Source organism: Pelodiscus sinensis, chromosome 1 (assembly GCF_049634645.1).
Source record: "Pelodiscus sinensis isolate JC-2024 chromosome 1, ASM4963464v1, whole genome shotgun sequence".
In the NCBI taxonomy this organism is placed as follows: domain Eukaryota; kingdom Metazoa; phylum Chordata; order Testudines; family Trionychidae; genus Pelodiscus; species Pelodiscus sinensis.
Genome location: NC_134711.1, coordinates 322,826,721 through 322,843,770, shown reverse-complemented (window position 1 = coordinate 322,843,770; position 17,050 = coordinate 322,826,721). Strand labels below are relative to the sequence as shown.

At 46.8% G+C, this 17,050-nt stretch overlaps 1 protein-coding gene across 1 annotated transcript in view; it reads left to right on the top strand.

The window, feature by feature from the left end:
• The first annotated feature begins 6,303 nt into the window (after positions 1-6,303).
• The window catches only part of CHRDL2 (chordin like 2), a 72,538-nt gene continuing 61,791 nt past the window's right edge, over positions 6,304-17,050 (top strand). The window contains exon 1 of the mRNA XM_075919601.1: positions 6,304-6,567. Within this exon, the coding sequence (XP_075775716.1) occupies positions 6,486-6,567 (82 nt within the window). The 5' untranslated portion in view covers positions 6,304-6,485. The remainder of the gene's footprint in view (positions 6,568-17,050) is intronic.

Sequence of the window (17,050 nt, the reverse complement as noted above, 5' to 3'; positions counted from 1 at the left end):
TCCCTTTTGCGTGAGGCCCTGCCCCTTCAAGGAGCTCAGCACTGCCCCCCCCCCCCCAGCCTTGCCAAGGGACCTGGATATAGCTGTCGGTTGACGCAGATGACGACTCCCCTGTACGCTTTATGTACTTCCTGCCTGTGTCACACACCATGAAGTTATACTTCTGTCACATGGCCAGACTCAGTATCATTTGACATCAGTAGTGTCTTTTGCAGTGGAGAGCCAGAATAACTGTATTGTCTCGGACTTCAGATATGATCAGTTCTCTTCTCTCTAAGGGTACGTCTAGACCCTAGACACATCTCGCATGACCTTCTTATCAATAAACTAGGGAAATACAACCTAGATGGGGCTCCTGTAAGGTGGGTGCATAACTGGCTGGATAACCATTCTCAGAGGGTAGTTATTAATGGTTCACAAACATGCTGGAAGGGCATAACAAGTGGGGTTCTGCAGGGGTCTGTTTTGGGTTCTGTTCAGTTCAATATCTTCATCAATGATTTAGATGATGGCATAGAAAATACGATTATTAAGTTTGCAGATGATACCATGCTGGGAGGGGTTACAAGTGCTTTGGAGGATAGGGTCAAAATTCAAAATGATCTGGAACTAGGGTTTTTCAAAAGTGAAAGCGCCATCTAGACATACTGAGGAGATGTTTTTCGAAAACAGGTTGTTGTTTTTTTTGAAAGAACCGCATCTAGACGGCGCTTTAACTTTTGAAAAATTGTTTTTCTAAAAAGCGCTCAGACGCCATTATGAAGTGCAGGATATTTAAATCCCCACTTCATCTGCACTTTCGATTTGCCTAATTTATATCCCTCTTTCAACAGAGGGATGCAGTTTAGACATACCCTAAAAGTGCTGTCATAGGGATGGAAATCGGGTAAATATTGCATTTTATTAATATCAGAATAACTGACTTAAATGGGGACTGTGTGTTGTGTAGTCTTGTCTTAATTTTTTTATTCATGCTCGTCAGTGTGAAAGAAGCTATTTGCATATATTTGCATGTATATGCAACCGCACTTAAATTGCGGCCCTTGGCATGTGCTGTGAGTATCATTGTGTCCCAGGGCTTCCAAAGTTGAGTAGCCCTGATCTAGACAGTTCTTGGTCCTGCCACGAGGGCAGGGGACTAGACTTGACCTCCCGAGGCCCCTTCCAGTTTTATGACCCTATGAGTCTAGACTGCGGCACTATTTCGGGATACCGGAAGTATAACAAAATAGCAATGCTGAGTCTTTAAACACTCTTGCTATTTTCCAAAATAGTGGGTGTGCTATTCCAGCATCCCTCTAACCATCGTTCTAGGAGGGTTACGGGATTTGTCGGAATAGTACCTTATTTAGAAAATAAGCTCTTTCAACCCAGACTCAGAATAAGCTATGCAATTTGCATAGTGCAATTTGCATAGTGAAAATTGCGTAGCTTATTCCGATAGAAGGGTGCTGTCTAGACGCACCCTGAGATACATATTTTCATAACCTTGTCAGCAGAGAGATGCACTTTTATAAATCTTTTCAAATATTAGTGCTGCCTTCTTTAGGAATACAGCTCAGAGGGTCTCTCTTGTGCAATTCCAAGTTTTTTCTTGACCCAAAGCCTTTCAATATCATTAATATCATCAACTATCTGGAAGAAATTATTGAATCATTTCTGGAAACATTTCTAGATGACAGAAACATTGGTAGAATGGTAAATACAAATGACAGTTCAGTTATTTGTAATGATTTGGATCACTTGAACAATACAGGCTGACCCTCTCCAGTCCGGCACTCTCTGTTCTGGCAACATCAGTGGTCCAGCATGATTTCAGTTAGCTGGATGTCCACATATCATGACTGTCGCCAAGTTTCCCATGGTCCCACAAAGTTTGTTTACAACCACCATCCTGGATCCTAGTGTTCTGTGCTGTTATTTAGCTCTAATTTACCCCTAAATGTCTTGTAAGAGTCTAGTAAGCAGTGGAAGTGCTGGGAATAATGCTGAACAATATTTTCTTCCCATGGTTCTGCAAATTATCTGGTTCAGTACCAGTCTGGACTAGAAAGGTTCAACCTATGTATGTTTTTATACAGTCAACTGAAATGACTTATATGTACGAATAAAGCATGTACAGCCGCTCCCCGAGTTGCGAACAGTCAAGTTACTACCATGTGCACTTACGATCAAAGCTCCCATGGAGCGGTTGTAAAAGGCAGTCCCCGAGTTACGAACGTGACCCACGCTTACAAACAGCGCGGTCGTGTGTAACTCAATGGGGTCCGAGTTACAAACAGATCGAGTTATGGCCAAGTGTTTGGTCCGTAACTCGTTCGTAACTCAGGGAGAGGCTGTAGTCATGCTTTTAGGATGAGGGCCCATATCCTGGAAAGCAATTATTTTGAAAATGACATAAGGTTCATGGTGAATAATCAACTAAACATGAACTCCCAGTGCAAAGCTGGTCTGAAAATGACTAATGCTCTCTTTGGATAGATAAGCAAGATAATAAGATTAAGGAGGTGGTATTACCTTGATACATGGCATTAATGATTAGAGCCCTGCAAATCTAGATATCCACTTTATATCTGCATGTGTCCACATCCGTGGATGTGGATATCTGTGGATCATTTTTGCAGATGTGGATGCTAATTTTGTATCCATGCAGAGTTCTATTAATGAGACCATTAATTCTGGAAGTCTGTTGTCTATACTTCAGAAAGGTTGTCAAAACACTGGAGCGGGGTCAGAAAAGACATAAAATTTATTCGAGGGCTCCTAAATCAAGCCCACAAAGGCATCCGAAGATCAAACACTAGAAGCTGAAGTTCAGATTAGAAATAAGGAACTTTATTTTAAATGAAGGTGCTTAATCATTGGAACAACTTTACCTAGAGACAGGGTGGATTCTCCATCACCTGAAGTATTTAAAGCATGACTAGATGTGTTTCTAAGGCCACATCTATACTTACCAGTGGATCGGCACTCCAGAAATCGATCAATTTAGTGGGTCTAGTAAAGACCCACTAAATCAAACTCTGAGGGTACGTCTACACTACAAGCAGTTGTTTTGACATGATGTCAAAATAATGTCAAGTTGGAGGAGTTCTTACTCCGACTCCTGTAACCCTCATTTTACGAGGTCTACGGAAAGTCGAAGGAAGAGTGCTCTTCCTTGGACTTCCTGCTGTGTAGACCAGGGCAAAAGCTGAAATAAGCTATTTTGACTTAAGCTACACAATTTACGTTGCTGAAGTGGCATTGCTTATTTCGGCTTTAGCCCTTCTGTGTAGATGTGCCCTGTACTCTGGTGCCAGTACTCTGACTCGTCGTGAGGAGTAAGGGAATGCTCCTCAACCGGAGCATTTCTCCCGTTGGCCTCCCACGGTGGGGACAGCGCCAAAATTCGAATCAAGGTACATTGGCTCCAGCTATGGAATTCACATAGCTGGAGTTGCACATCTTGAGTCAAACTTCCGGTAAGTACAGACATGGCCTAAAAGACACTTACCTCTTTTATCCTGAGTGTTTAGACAGTGTTAGGAGTCTTACAGGTTATTTCAGTGAAGAGGAGAGATTGATCGAGTTGGGTATTTCTTTGATGCAATCCTGAATATTTACAAAGAATGTGCAAAATTCTGTTTCCCTGAACACAATAGGAATCAAACAGCTAGATACAGATTCTTTGCTCACAGTTCCAAGCCTCTTTCTCTCTAGGATTTCCCTTAGATCCCTGCTCCCTATGCTTGTTCTGGCTGTCCCCTTGGATTTCTGCTGCTTCTCTCTTACATGCACAATCACATAGTTGCAGTGAAATCAATCCCCAACCCCAACATTTGTTAACAGACTCCAAGGAAAACACTTGGCACACATAACAGAGCTGCTGCCCTAGGCTGCATGTGCTCCAATCCTTGGGTGGTGGTTTTGCATTGTTTCATCTATCATTAAACAAAGGGGCATTTTTAATTGCTCTGTCGTTTAGCATGAATGGAAGGCCGCTATCCTGCCCAGCTGTTCCAACAAGGTGGTGATGTGGCTGTCCAACCCCCCCAGCACAACATTATGGTCTAGCTTAACCAGAATATTTGGGCTTGATACAGGAACTACTGAGTTAAATTTTGGCCTCTTTTATATAAGACATCAGATTAAACCTTCATGGCAATTGTTAGAGCTGTTCCCCACTCTGGCACTCTGAGTGCAGACGATGGGAGCCCGCAAGAGGCCTTAAATACTTTGCCTCTGTAGGCTCTGCTTACAAACCTCCACAGACTTTGGGAGGTAGCTGCCACCATCAAGTGATTTAAACCCTGAAAAACAGGAAGAAACACTTGAATTCCTTCCCTAGGGGTATCCCAAGCTCTTTTGCCACAAGAGAGCTTGAAAAAACATCAAAAACACAGAAAAAACCCCTGTTTCTCTGATAGCTGACTTGTCAGGCTAGCAGGCATACACACACAGAGTCCTCCTGTTACCTTCCAGGACACAAGAATCAAATCATCGCCTTTAAAAAGGGTGATTTTATTAACAAAACAAAAAGATATCCTTAATAAAGCATACTTGTTTGCTAGGTGTTACAGAACAACTGAGAAAAATTAAAAACACAAAGTACATAGTGTTTCTCGGTGCAGCTTAGATAGTGAATGCGGGGGGCAGAAGGGAGAGCACATAGATTTTGCACAGAGAAGCTTTGCGCAATCCTTCATGGTCCAGTCCACTCACATGCCCAATATTCCTTGTAGGCATGGTAATTCTGATTACTGCATGTTGTTCCTTCAAGCCCTGAACTTAGAAGTCACACAAAGAAAGAGCAGACCAGGTATCTATATCCAATTCAGATTTCAGCGCTGTATCCCGTTCATTCTTCTGGCCCCCTGCCAACTACCTGAATTTAACCCTTTAGTCACTGAGTGCGGGTCAGCACTCCTCCTGTCCATCACAGTGGTGCCTCCTGCCTTTGAATCTATGAAACTTGGATTGTAAACCCTTTGGAGCAAGGGCCTTGATGCACATCCTCTGAGGTGAATGAACTACTCTGAGTATAGTACTGAGACAGTGATACATGAATGGTGGCTTTAAGATACCACTCTGCTCCCCTGACACTGGGCAGTGCAGGGTCCTGGACTGATCTCCGGCATAAGTCAGAGAGACCAGCACATATAAATGCTCCATCAGTCCTCCCTTTGCCTGGCTGTGTTCCTTGTATTGGAAGCTGGGGTAGCAGAGAAGTAGAGGCCGAGGAATGCAAAGCAGCTGGCGTGCCCACCAGGATCTCACCCTAAGTCCTTCTCTATTCTTCTGTGCCAGGCACATGGAGTATGTGGTAGAAGTAATAGCATTGACTTGGCCACCATTGACTCCCCAAAGCATTCCAGCAGCCTTGGGAGAAAGGACAACATTATCCATATTTCACAGGAGAGGAAACTGAGCCACAGAGTGCTATGTGATTTCCAGAAGGGCAAACAGGGTATTTGTGCCTAAGCCAGGAATGAAACTCACTCTCTGGACTTTCAGTGCACAGGCCCCATCTTTGATAGGAACAAAGCAGCTAGTGATGAAAAGACCTAGTAGAGCATTGATTTCCTCTTGGTGTGCTGAGCCACAAATATTGTGGTTTATTGTGTGGGCAGGCTATGGCTTCCTCATAGGGTCCCAGGAAAGACAGGCAAGTTCTCCCACAATGGGAAACAATTTCAAGAGTGGCACATCTCAGTGCAGCAGCAAGAACCAAGCCCCAGAAATCCAAGCACCTGAGAGGTTAATGCAGCACCAGCATGGGTGCAGCTACCCGGCTGTGATTTGAGCTTGGCTTAGCAGAGTCGACATTCACACCCAGGGTTGGCTCGGCTGGGTGCATGTACTTGGGTAAACTGCAATGAAGACAATCTTGAAAGCAGGATATGTTTCCCCTGCTGTGGACACATCAGATGTGAAACTGACCGTACAGCCTTTGGTGCGTTGTAAGAAACTTTCCATATATATTTTTCACCCACCAAAGGGATAAGGTATTTGGGGGGAAGGGAGAAAACTGCACGGGTGGGGAAAAAAATCCTAGGAATGTTATTTACCATGACGGGGTGGGGGGAGATATCCCTGGGAAGGCTGCAGAAAGGGAGGGGTTAAAATGTTTCAACTCTTTCCAAATCCTCCTCACTGAAACCACTCCCCTAATGCAACCAAGAAGCAGAGGAATTTCACCAAACTTGAAAAAAATTGTGGGAAATAAAAAAAAAGTGCTGATTTTTTTTTAAAGTAGCAACTCATAAAGTTCCTCACTTTCCCCAAAAGGAGGCGCCTTTGATGAGACTAAAATAAACTGCTGCTGGGAGCTGTGTGTAAAGAAGGAATTAGCCGTGTCCTGCGTGTGTCTCATATGCTGACTCTGTGGTTGCTTGCTGCTGCTCTTAAGTAGCTTTTTGGATATTGAATCCATTTTAAACTTTCTGCAAAGCAAGTGTTTGGGGTTTTGGTTTTTCCCCCCCTCCACTCCCCTGAAAGGAAGAATGATTCCTGAAATCAGAGAGCTTTCCTTTTGCCTGGGATTTTTGCTGCTTTTTATTGCCTCTGAGATTGAAGCCAGAGCTCGTAAGTAAAGAGTGATTAAAAAAAAAATATCAAGGAATGATGAGAGATATGGGAGGGGAGGAATTGAATGATGGGGACCAGGGGATGCAGTTGTCTGCTGGAGGGATTTTTCACCAAGAGATTCTGTGTCTGGAAGGAATGATCATAATTGATAAGTAGGAAAGGCTGCATTTGGCAGGAATAAGTGCAGAGATGCATGTATTACTAGCATGTGATCTCCCTTATGCTGACAGCAGAAGGTACCAGGTAGGAAAGCATAGGGTCAGATTATAATCTGGATCCCACCTGTGAAACTTCTCTTTGCTGGCTCTACTGCTGCTCTCCATTGGGGTGGCTGAGATCAGAACCTGAGTCACGAGGTTGTGAACAGTTCAGTTACTAGAAAGTCTCCAAGGGGTAGCCAAGTTGCTAGTGACAGCTTTGCCATAGAGAGTGTGAATTTTTGACTGATGCACCAGCTCATACTGATCTGGCATCCCTCTTCAGGGGATGGAATGCAATGTCAGCTTTGTGTCTCCCCCTAGAGAAGACTTCCAGGTGCGGGGAGTTAGGATTTTTGAGCTATCCATTTTGGCATGGATAGTGTTCCCAAGAGACACAAGCAACACCACAGCAGCCCTGCTTGTGACAAGGCAGCAATCAGGAACTCAGAGCATAGTGGTCAAATGGATTGAAGCTGGGAGGCTTGTCCGTACAGCCATGGAGAAAAAGAGAGAGGTGAAGGTCTTCTGATTCATTTGCATTATTAGCACACAGGAGATCTGATTCCTATTTTCAGTGCTGCTGAAAGCTTTCTACATGTGGCCGTGGGTAAGTCTCTTAATCCCTCTTTTTCCCCATCTGTGAAATGGGTCCAACAACACAGTGGTGTTCAGTGTTGGAGGTATAAGTCATTACAGTCTCTGAAATGCTTAGAGAGGCTGTCATTAGAGGATTGGCTTCATACTTGTCTGTAGAGTGCCTTGCATGCAGGCATCAGTGATCATCGTAAAGGTGCTAACCAAGTGCATAGGGTTGTTAATAAACAGATAGAAGCATTTGATGCATTCTCTTCTGCCTAGCTCCTCAGGGAGTTGTTACCGGTAATACATTTGTTTATCATTTCTTTGCTCTCCCTCTCGTCCGAAGTGAGGATGGTCCAGGTTCTCATTAAGTGCAGTGAACCACTGAGGCTGCTTTGAGAGTCTCATTTTCAGAACCCATGTGCATCTGGTCCACCTTCAAGCATTAGCTCTCCTAGGATAGCCTCCTGCTCAGCCTCCATGTCGGCATCTTCCTCTCATGGCAGATACAGGGTGGTCAGAAAAGTTTGCCAGGCAAGCCCAGGTAACTAAGTCTCATTCCACTTTGTGGCAGAGCTAATCAGAAAGTAAAGTATCACTAACAACTCAGAGAACCAATTCCTAGCATTGTGATCGTTGGTGCTAACCAAGGGGTTTGAGAAGAGATTCAAAGCCTCCTGCTTAAAACAGTCCTTCTCTGTCAGGAATTGGGATAAGAGTTGCATGAGAAGCAGATTCTCCCATATCTGCCCACTGTGGGGTTTCTTGCACCTTCCTCGGACACATCAGATGCTAGCCACTGTCAGAGGCAGGATCTGGTCCAGCTACACTTCAGCACTGATCCAGTCTGGCAGTCCCTACCTTGCTCTTCCTTCTAGGTGGCAGGTAGGAGCCACCAATTTCTGCTGACTGACCGGTATCCTTTAGAAACAATTGTCCAAATTTCTCCAGGGAGCAACACCACAGAGATCAGTCATTAAGGATGAGTTTGTTACCAGGCACAGGTAAGATTCTGTTACTTACTTTGCAGATCTTCCTATCCCCAGTTGGTACCTCCCTAGGAGATATTTTCTCGGAGCAATTGTTCCAACTGGAAGTGTATGTCTCAGCCTCGTTAATTGCCTATCTGTCCTTTACTACTAACAAGCTGATTTAGGAACAAGGGCAGGGCTGACTTCTTTTTCTAGTTTGCCCATCTTCACCTTTCCTCATAGCTCTCTTTGTACTGCAAGCCTATTCTGTGCCTTTTTCTTAAGCCCATTGGGAAGGCTGCTTTGCAGTGGGACATATGCACAGGCATCTCTCTGCTGGCCATGAAGCAGGAGGAGCTGCTTTGGCATCTTACTGTTCAGAGAGTTGCTCTGGCGTGGGAAAGCTCTATACGCCAATCTCAGCAGCTCCTCGCATTGCCTCTGAGTTTCAGTGAGTCAGGCAGCGTTGCTGGTTAGGAATGCTTCTGGCTAGAGAGTAAGGAGATTATTTCATTCACGGGTATTTAAAACATTTTCTGTCAGAAAACACCTTAATAACAACAATTCTGGAGACATACACCCCATTGCAGAAAGGATGTGGACACGTTGAAAGTCCAGTGGAGGGCAACAAAAATGATTAGGGGGATGGAGCACATGAATTATGAGGAGAGGCTGAGGGATTTAAGCTTATTTAGTCTACAGAAGAGAAGAGTGAGGGGGGATTTGACAGCAGCCTTCAACTTCCTGAAGGGGGTTTCCAGAGAGGATGGAAAGCGGCTGTTCTCAGTGGCGACAGATGACAGAACAAGGAGCAATGGTCTCAAGTTGCACTGAGGGAGGTCTAGGTTAAATACTAGGAAAAACTGTTTCACTAGGAGTGTGGTGAACACTGGAATGCTTCACCTAGGGAGATGGTGAAATCTCTATTCCTAGAGGATTTTAAGTCCTGGCTTGACAAAGCCCTGGCTGGGATGATTTAGTTGGGGTTGGTCCTGCTCTTAGCAGGGGGCTGGACTTGATGACTCCTGAGTCTCTTTCAGCCCTAGGATTCTATGATCCCAACATGCTATTTGGAAATTGGTGTACTACAGGTAATGCAGCTTATCCTATTGAAATGAACACAGGGAGTTTTGTGGGCCAAGTCTATGGCTTCATCTGTTTCTTCTTCTTACTGTTCCCCAGCATATAACTTGCCAGGGCTTAATCCTGATCTGAAGTGTGTGAGTGGCCGTGACTCAAATCAGTCACTGTGCTGGGCCACTTCACACATGCCTTCCAGCTGGTTTTGCAAGGCACTGGGCAAGTCTCTGAGATCTGTGCTAAGTCAACTGAGAGCCTGATAACGGTGATTTAAAGGGCTGGGAAGATAGAGGGTAGCTGGAGTCGCAGCCCTTAGCTGGAGAGCTAAAAGAAAGCAGGGCTGATGTTGGCATAACTCTCCTCTCTTGGACCAGTAGAGGTCTCTCTTATACGCAGCTAGACAGCAGCTACTCCAGCTTCTGCACCTGTTAACTTGTCTGCTTTTCACTGTCAGCAGCGAACACGCTCTAGAAGGCATCCTAGCCAAGGGCTTCGAAAGTGATTCAATGGCAGCACAGGCTGAGAGATTTGAGTTCGAGGGGAGACACGCCAAAGGCACCAGTTCTGATTGTTTTTAAGTGCACTGTGTGGCCAGATTCTGCTGCTCTTCCTCCCACCGAACTCAGTGGCTTGGATTATTCCCTCCCAGATGAAGCGGGTGAAGGGGATTCCTTGGGAGGAAGCCTGCACAGGAATGTCTGAGATGAGATTTTTCCTGCATCATCCTTTCATGGGGCAGTAGGGTTTGCTCCCTTGTGGAAAAGCAGCCCCTAGGATCTGCATGGAGCATTGTACCTCTGTGGTAGCTCTGTCCCCTGCCTCCCTGCAAACATGGCATTGCTACCATCAGATAACAAATGGGCAGGGATAGGGTCCAGAGTGAACTGGACAGATTAGAGGATTGGGCCACAAGAAATCTGATGAGGTTCAACAAGGACAAGTGTAGAGTCCTGCACTTGGGACGGAAGAATCCCAAGCACTTTTACAGTTCTGCAGAAAAGGACCTGGGGATTTCAGTGGATGAAAAGCTGGATATGAGTCAACAGTGTGCCCTTGTAATCAAGAAGGATAATGGCATATTAGGGTGCATTAGGAGGAGCATTGCCAGCAGATCCAGAGAAGTGATTATTCCCTTTTATTTGGCTCTGGTGAGGCCACATCTGGAATATTATGTCCAGTTCTGGGCCCCCCACCATAGAAGGAATGTGGACGCATTGGAGAGGATCCAGCGGAGGGCAACCAAAATGATTAGGGGGCTGGAGCACATGACCTATGAGGATAGACTGGGGGATTTGGGTTTATTCAGTCTGGAGGAGAGAAGAGAAGAGAAGAGAAGAGAAGAGAAGAGAAGAGAAGAGAAGAGAAGAGAAGAGAAGAGAAGAGAAGAGAAGAGAAGAGAAGAGAAGAGAAGAGAAGAGAAGAGAAGAGAAGAGAAGAGAAGAGAAGAGAAGAGAAGAGAAGAGAAGAGAAGAGAAGAGAAGAGAAGAGAAGAGAAGAGAAGCGAAGAGAAGCGAAGAGTGAGGGGGGATTTGATAGCAGCCTTCAGCTTCCTGAAGGGACGTTCCAAAGAGGATGGAGAAAGGCTGTTCACAGTAGTGATGGATGGAAGAACAAGGAGCAATGGTCTCAAGTTACAATGGGAGAGGTCTAGGTTGGATAGTAGAAAAACTGTTTCACTAGGAATGGGTTAACTGGGGAGGTGGTGGAATCTCCATCCCTAGAGGTGTTTAAGTCTCAGCTTGACAAAGCCCTGGCTGGGTTGATTTAGTTGGGATTGGTCCTGCCTTGGGCAGGGGGCTGGACTTGACCTTCTGAGGTCTCTTCCAGCTCTATGATTCTTCCAGTGATTAGTGCCCGGCTGCAGCAGCTCTCCAGGATCCGCAGTGGGACCCATGAACAAGCATGGCAGTTTATTGACTTTTGATCATCAATCTGTGGGGTTGGAATGTGGGCCATCCCCTCCCTCCCCCCCGCCCCCATCCTCCACAAATTCTGTCCCTGGCCCATTCCCCAGTCTGCCCTGACTCCTCCTCCTCCCCTGCAAGGATCCCAATCAGCAAGGGGGGTTTCTGTGTGTGGAGTGCTATGCACTAGAGGCCTGGAGACCCTCTTCTGAGAAGAAGGATGGTCCAGAGGATGGTACTAGACTGGGATGCATCAAGTCCATGATCTGCCATGTTCTGTGTCACTTAGTTTCTCAGATCCTCATCTGCACAGTGGGGACAACAGCATTGAGAGGACAAATACACTAAAGACAGAAAGGTGCTCAGTTATTGCAGTGTTGGGGCCATATAAGCACCTTAGCTAGATTGATTCCATGTGAAGGAAGAAGGCTCAGCATATATCTGATTAGGCCTCAACTGGAGTATTGTGTCCAGTTCTGGGCACCACATTTCAAGAAAGATATGGAGAAATTGAAGAAGGTCTGGAGAAGAGCGACAAGAATGATTAAAAGTCTAGAAGACGTGAGTAATGAGGGAAGACTGAAAAAACTGGGCTTGTTTAGTTTAGAAAAGAGAAGACTAAGAGGGGACATTGTTCTCCTTGACCTCTGAGGATAGGACAAGAAGCAATGGGCTTAAACTGCAGCAAGAGAGGTTTAGGTTGGACATTAGGAAAAACTTCCTTACTGTCAGGGTGGTTATAAATTGCCTAGGGAGGTTGTGGAATCTCCATCACCTCTGATATTTTAACAGCAGATTAGATAAACATCTGTCAGGGATTATCTAGACGGTGCCTGGTCCTGCTGCGAGGACAGGGGACTGGACTTGATGACCCCTCAAGGTCCCTTCCAGTTTTAGTGTTCCGTGATTCCACTGATCTAGCAGGGATGATCTGAAACAGTAGTCATGGAAAGGGAGGTGTTACTCAGAGGAAGGGTGGCGGGTCTGGCTGCTCGTGTAATGATGACATGGCAGCCCAGCCCAATGCATTGAGCACCGCACACCATGTAAACCCCACGCCAACCCAAACCCAGCAATAGCAAAGTCAACTAGATGTGTGTATTAACGAGCAAATCTACAAAGAGCTTGGCTGAAGCTGGCCTCACAGAGACCCATTTTTCAGGGCACGGCTGTGGCGCCTCGAACTGGAATGTGCAGATTTCTCCAAGCCAGGAAACATTCGATTGACTGCAATGGAGGTTCATGGTGGGTCCTGAGAGCCCTCCGAGCTCACACATGTAGCCTGGCAATGCGCACAGAAGAGGAGGGATGAGCCAGGCTTTATGATGCTGGCTTGGGCCTGGGGCCAGAGGGGTGTAGTTAGTTCCCTGTTACACGACACAGTGTTGCAGCCAAAGTGGGCAGGGCTGGCCAGCCTGTGGCTGTAGCTGGCATCTCAGACGGTATGTCCTCGGGGCAGCCTGCCTCTGCAGTTATAAACCAGTCAGAACTAGCTCCTCCAGCCAGAATTGACCCCTCCGGCCCATGCCCTTAGGCCTGCTTTACCCCTCAAACTGACCCAGCTACATGGCTCAGGCACGAGGAATCCTGAGAGACATAGTTAAGCCAACCAAAGCCTCAGGCCCAGCACTTAGATCCGATGGCCTCAGGGGCCCAGAGAGATAAATACAGGCCATCGTGCACCTGTCAGCTCCGGCACCCTGCAGCACACGGCACAGAACACAGTGCAGTGACTTGCCCATCACCGAAATGGGGTTCACGCACAGTAATTCATTGCAAACATGGCCGTTCAGGGCAAGAACCGAGGAGCGGCATAGTCATTAGTGCTAAGAACAGGCCCGCCGAGGGGGGAGCAAAGGGGCAAGTGCTCTGGGGCTTGGTGATTCAGAAGGGCCCCAAGCTCTGGCTACTGGCAGTGCCATTGGAGCCCTGTGTGGCATGCTCCAGACCCCTGTGTGGCATGCTTTGGGCAGCACTGAGGGCTGCCTGGGGTATGCACAGCATACTCTGGGCAGTGCAAGGGCTGCCTGGGGGGAGCTAGCTCCAGCCCTGCCTCTTCCATCCAAGGCCCTGCTCCTCCAGGCGGTGCATAGCCTAGTCACCCCCTGCCTTGGCCAGGGGCCTGGTGAGTCTGCCAGCCCCACTGAATGAAGGCAGTAGGTGAGCGGAGTGCAGTCACCCGCAGTGAGGTGAGACCGGGCCACCAAGGTTTGTACCCTTGCTGTTACAGAATATGCCACAAGATTTATAATGACCACATGTGGCCACAGCCACCATTTCAGCCCTGCTTTGAAACGGGATATCTCCCCAGTACATGGCGCCCCCTGGCACCACCCCAAGCTGCTGCTTCAGTGTTGACTCAAGGAAGAAAGTGTCCACTCATGAAACTCTAGCGTTGCTTCCTGCACTGCTCTGGGTTACCTTAGTCATCTTCCCACTGGTACAAATCCAGGCCACACTATCGTAGTGTAACAGAACCGACAAGCTCACACCTCTGTGTGCATTGTCATCAAAGTAGTGCTCACACTATTGTAGTGACCGGTTGCGTGGCATGAGAATGTTAATCTATGCTGGCACAAGTCGTGGCTGGAACACATAGCAAACCGAGACTTGGTCCAACGAAAAGCAAGACAAGATGTGGAAAGATTCCCACATGGGGAGAGGTAACATTGTTGAGGGAGGTTCAGAATAGCAAGGCAATGTGAATGAGGTACATGAAAAAGAAGAGGCAAAGTGCTCCAGGACAAGGTGCTAGACTGCACGTTAGCAGGTCTGGGTTGTGTTGTCTGCTCTGTCACAGCCCTGTGGGGTGACCTTATGCAGGTTACTTCCTCGCTGGCTCCCTTTGTCTTGTCTAGTTACATTATAAGGTCTACATTATAAGGTCTAATAAGATGCTGTTGCAAAAAAAGCAAATATGATTCTAGGTTGTATCAACAGGTGTGTTGTAAGCAAAACTCGTGAAGTCATTCTGCCGCTCTACTCTGCACTAGTTAGGCCTCAGCTGGAGTACTGTGTCCAGTTCTGGGCACCACATTTCAAGAAAGATGTGGAGAAATTGGAAAGGGAACAGAGAAGAGCGACAAGAATGATTAAAGGTCTAGAGAACATGACCTATGAAGCCAGGCTTCATGAACTGGGCTTGTTTAGTTTGGAAAAAAGAAGATTAAGGGGGGACATGATAGCGGTTTTCAAATATCTAAAAGGGTGTCACAAGGAGGAAGGAGAAAATGTGTTCCTCTTGGTTTCTGAGGACAGGACAAGGAGTAATGGGCTTAAAGTGCAGCAAGGGAGGTTTAGATTGGACATTAGGAAAAAATTCCTAACTGTCAGGGTGGTCAAATATTGGAATAAATTGCCAAGGGAGGTGGTGGAATCTCCCTCTCTGGAGATATTTAAGAACAGGTTAGATAGACATCTGTCAGGGATGGTGTAGACGGAGCTTGGTCCTGCCTTGAGGGCGGAGGGCTGGACTCGATGACCTCTCGAGGTCCCTTCCAGTCCTATGATTCTATGATTCTACAGGCCTGGAACTGTCTGTTTCTACAGCGCACCTAGCACAGCGGGGCTGGAATTCTGCTGGGGCTTCTAACTGCTACTGTGCTAAAATAAGGTTTGGCAGGGGCACTGGAAGAAGACCCACAGCTCCCTCAGTTTTTACCTGCTGTAAGGACGAGCAACGTCGGGGGGAGGCAAGATCTTGGTGAAGGGGTGGTGTGAGGGTGGGTCTTGGGGAGGAATAGTGGCACGAGAGCAGGAGCTAAGGGAAAGGGAACGGTCATGAGAGGCCAAGCCATGGGGAACCAGGCCACAGTTCAGGTCCCTGTGGCCCCTCCCCCTCTTTTAGGGTACTTCTACCATTCCTGTCTGGACTAGAGGAGCTCAAAGGGGAGCTCTGTTTTAGCCTTCCTCAATCCACAATATCAAGGGGGAATCCAGTGAAACTGAAAGTCAACACACTACAGTCTGATACTGTTCGCAAAGAGCAGGATTAACCTGTGGAACTCCCTGCCCAGGGATATCACTGAGGCCACAAACTCAACCAGAATGTTACTGTGCTCACAGGCACTGTGCTAAGGTAGAGAGAAACAGGATCTGTTAGGCATCAGTGTAACTGGATGGGAGAATCTGGGAACTATGATTTTATCGGCAGCCTTGAAGTCATCTTGGCATGGTTTTTTTAAGGGCCCCTTCCCATAAGATCTGATCCAGCTTCATTGAAGTCAACATCAAAATTCCCAATGACTGCCATAGGTACAGTTCAGGCCATCAGCTGTCCACTGGAATGCTCCAGTTATAAAGATTTCACTTTACATGAACACATCCATGTCTCGGGGTGCAGGTTGTGAGGCCTCATTAGTGTGCTTTAAGATCCTCCCATGAGAGGGGCTGTGTACAAGTTCAAAGGGAAATTATTTCCAGGCATATGCAATAGCTCCAACCCTCTAAAAACCCTGGAGATGTTCAGCACCACCAGGACTTAATGCATGTGGAGAAGTCCGCCCTGATGTGAGGAGCTAAGATGCAGCAAAACAAGATTCCGGGCTGTTTTAACACATCTCATTTATAGCTTTTTCTCTTCTTTTCCTCTGAAGCCCTCCATACACACAGGGCTGTCAGAGCAGCTCCTGGACTTTCTGTCCTGGACATTGTTCTTGACTTTATATTTACAACCGCTCTTGAAGTACGGATGCTCATTGACACACGCGGAATAATGTTAGCTGGTGAGGGTGTGAAACTGATCAAAGCCTGAAGCCCTGCTTGGAAAAGCAAAGACCCATCTGGCATGAATCCACCACTTATGGGCCGAACAAGGATTGACACGAAAGGTTGAAAAGGCCCAGAGGAGGAGGGATTCTATGTGAACCAGTGACTATAAGGCCCGATCCAGTACAGTCAGTTGAAATGTATCCATTGATTTCAATGGGAGCAGGATCTGGTCCATAGTTAGTTACTCTGGATTTACTCCAGTGTCACTGAACTTGCTCCATTGATCAGATGAGTGTTACTTTTATGATTCTTAGAGATTCCATAGCACATTTCACAGGACTCTGAACCCCAGCTGAAGTCTGTTAGCCTGCTTACCTAGAATTCTTTCCCATTGGATATAGTATTTTTCTTCTACACAGGTTGGGTTGCTGCCCACTGCCTAAAGGCTGCTGTGATTCCCCCCAGAAGTGTGGAAGGGAAAGTGAATCATGTAGCTATAGTAGCTTGTAAGCTGTAAAGCACTTCAGGATGAATGGGGCAAGAAAAATGTAAGATCGTTGCTACCCTCTATTTGAGAAGTTGGAGGTAGAGGAGGTAACCCCCTGGGATGCTGGAGGTAGAGGAGGTAACCCCCTGGATTACCCCCTGGGAGGTAACCCCCTGGGCACATGGAGGAGGAACCAGCTCCCCAGTGCAATATTTTAGCCACATGAATGGCAAAGCTGGTCTCCATGAAGAAATGGGCCCCTGGCCTAAGAAGGGTTCTCCTCCCCAGCTAGGAATTCCCCTGGATCCTAATGGGTCTAATCCCTTTGCAAGAGCAAGAAGAAAGTCTGTGGATGTGGTGGTCCTGGTGTGGACAATAGATTTAATGGGCAGTTATCTTTTCCCTCACACCAATGTGATCCTGGAGGGGGAAGAGAATCGGGCCCCCGTTATCTGCGAGTGAGCATGAAAATTCTACAGTCGGATACCGGAGAGGCTGGGAATGCAATACAGTATTTCACATATCCCAGCCAGCCCTCTTGCCAGTGCT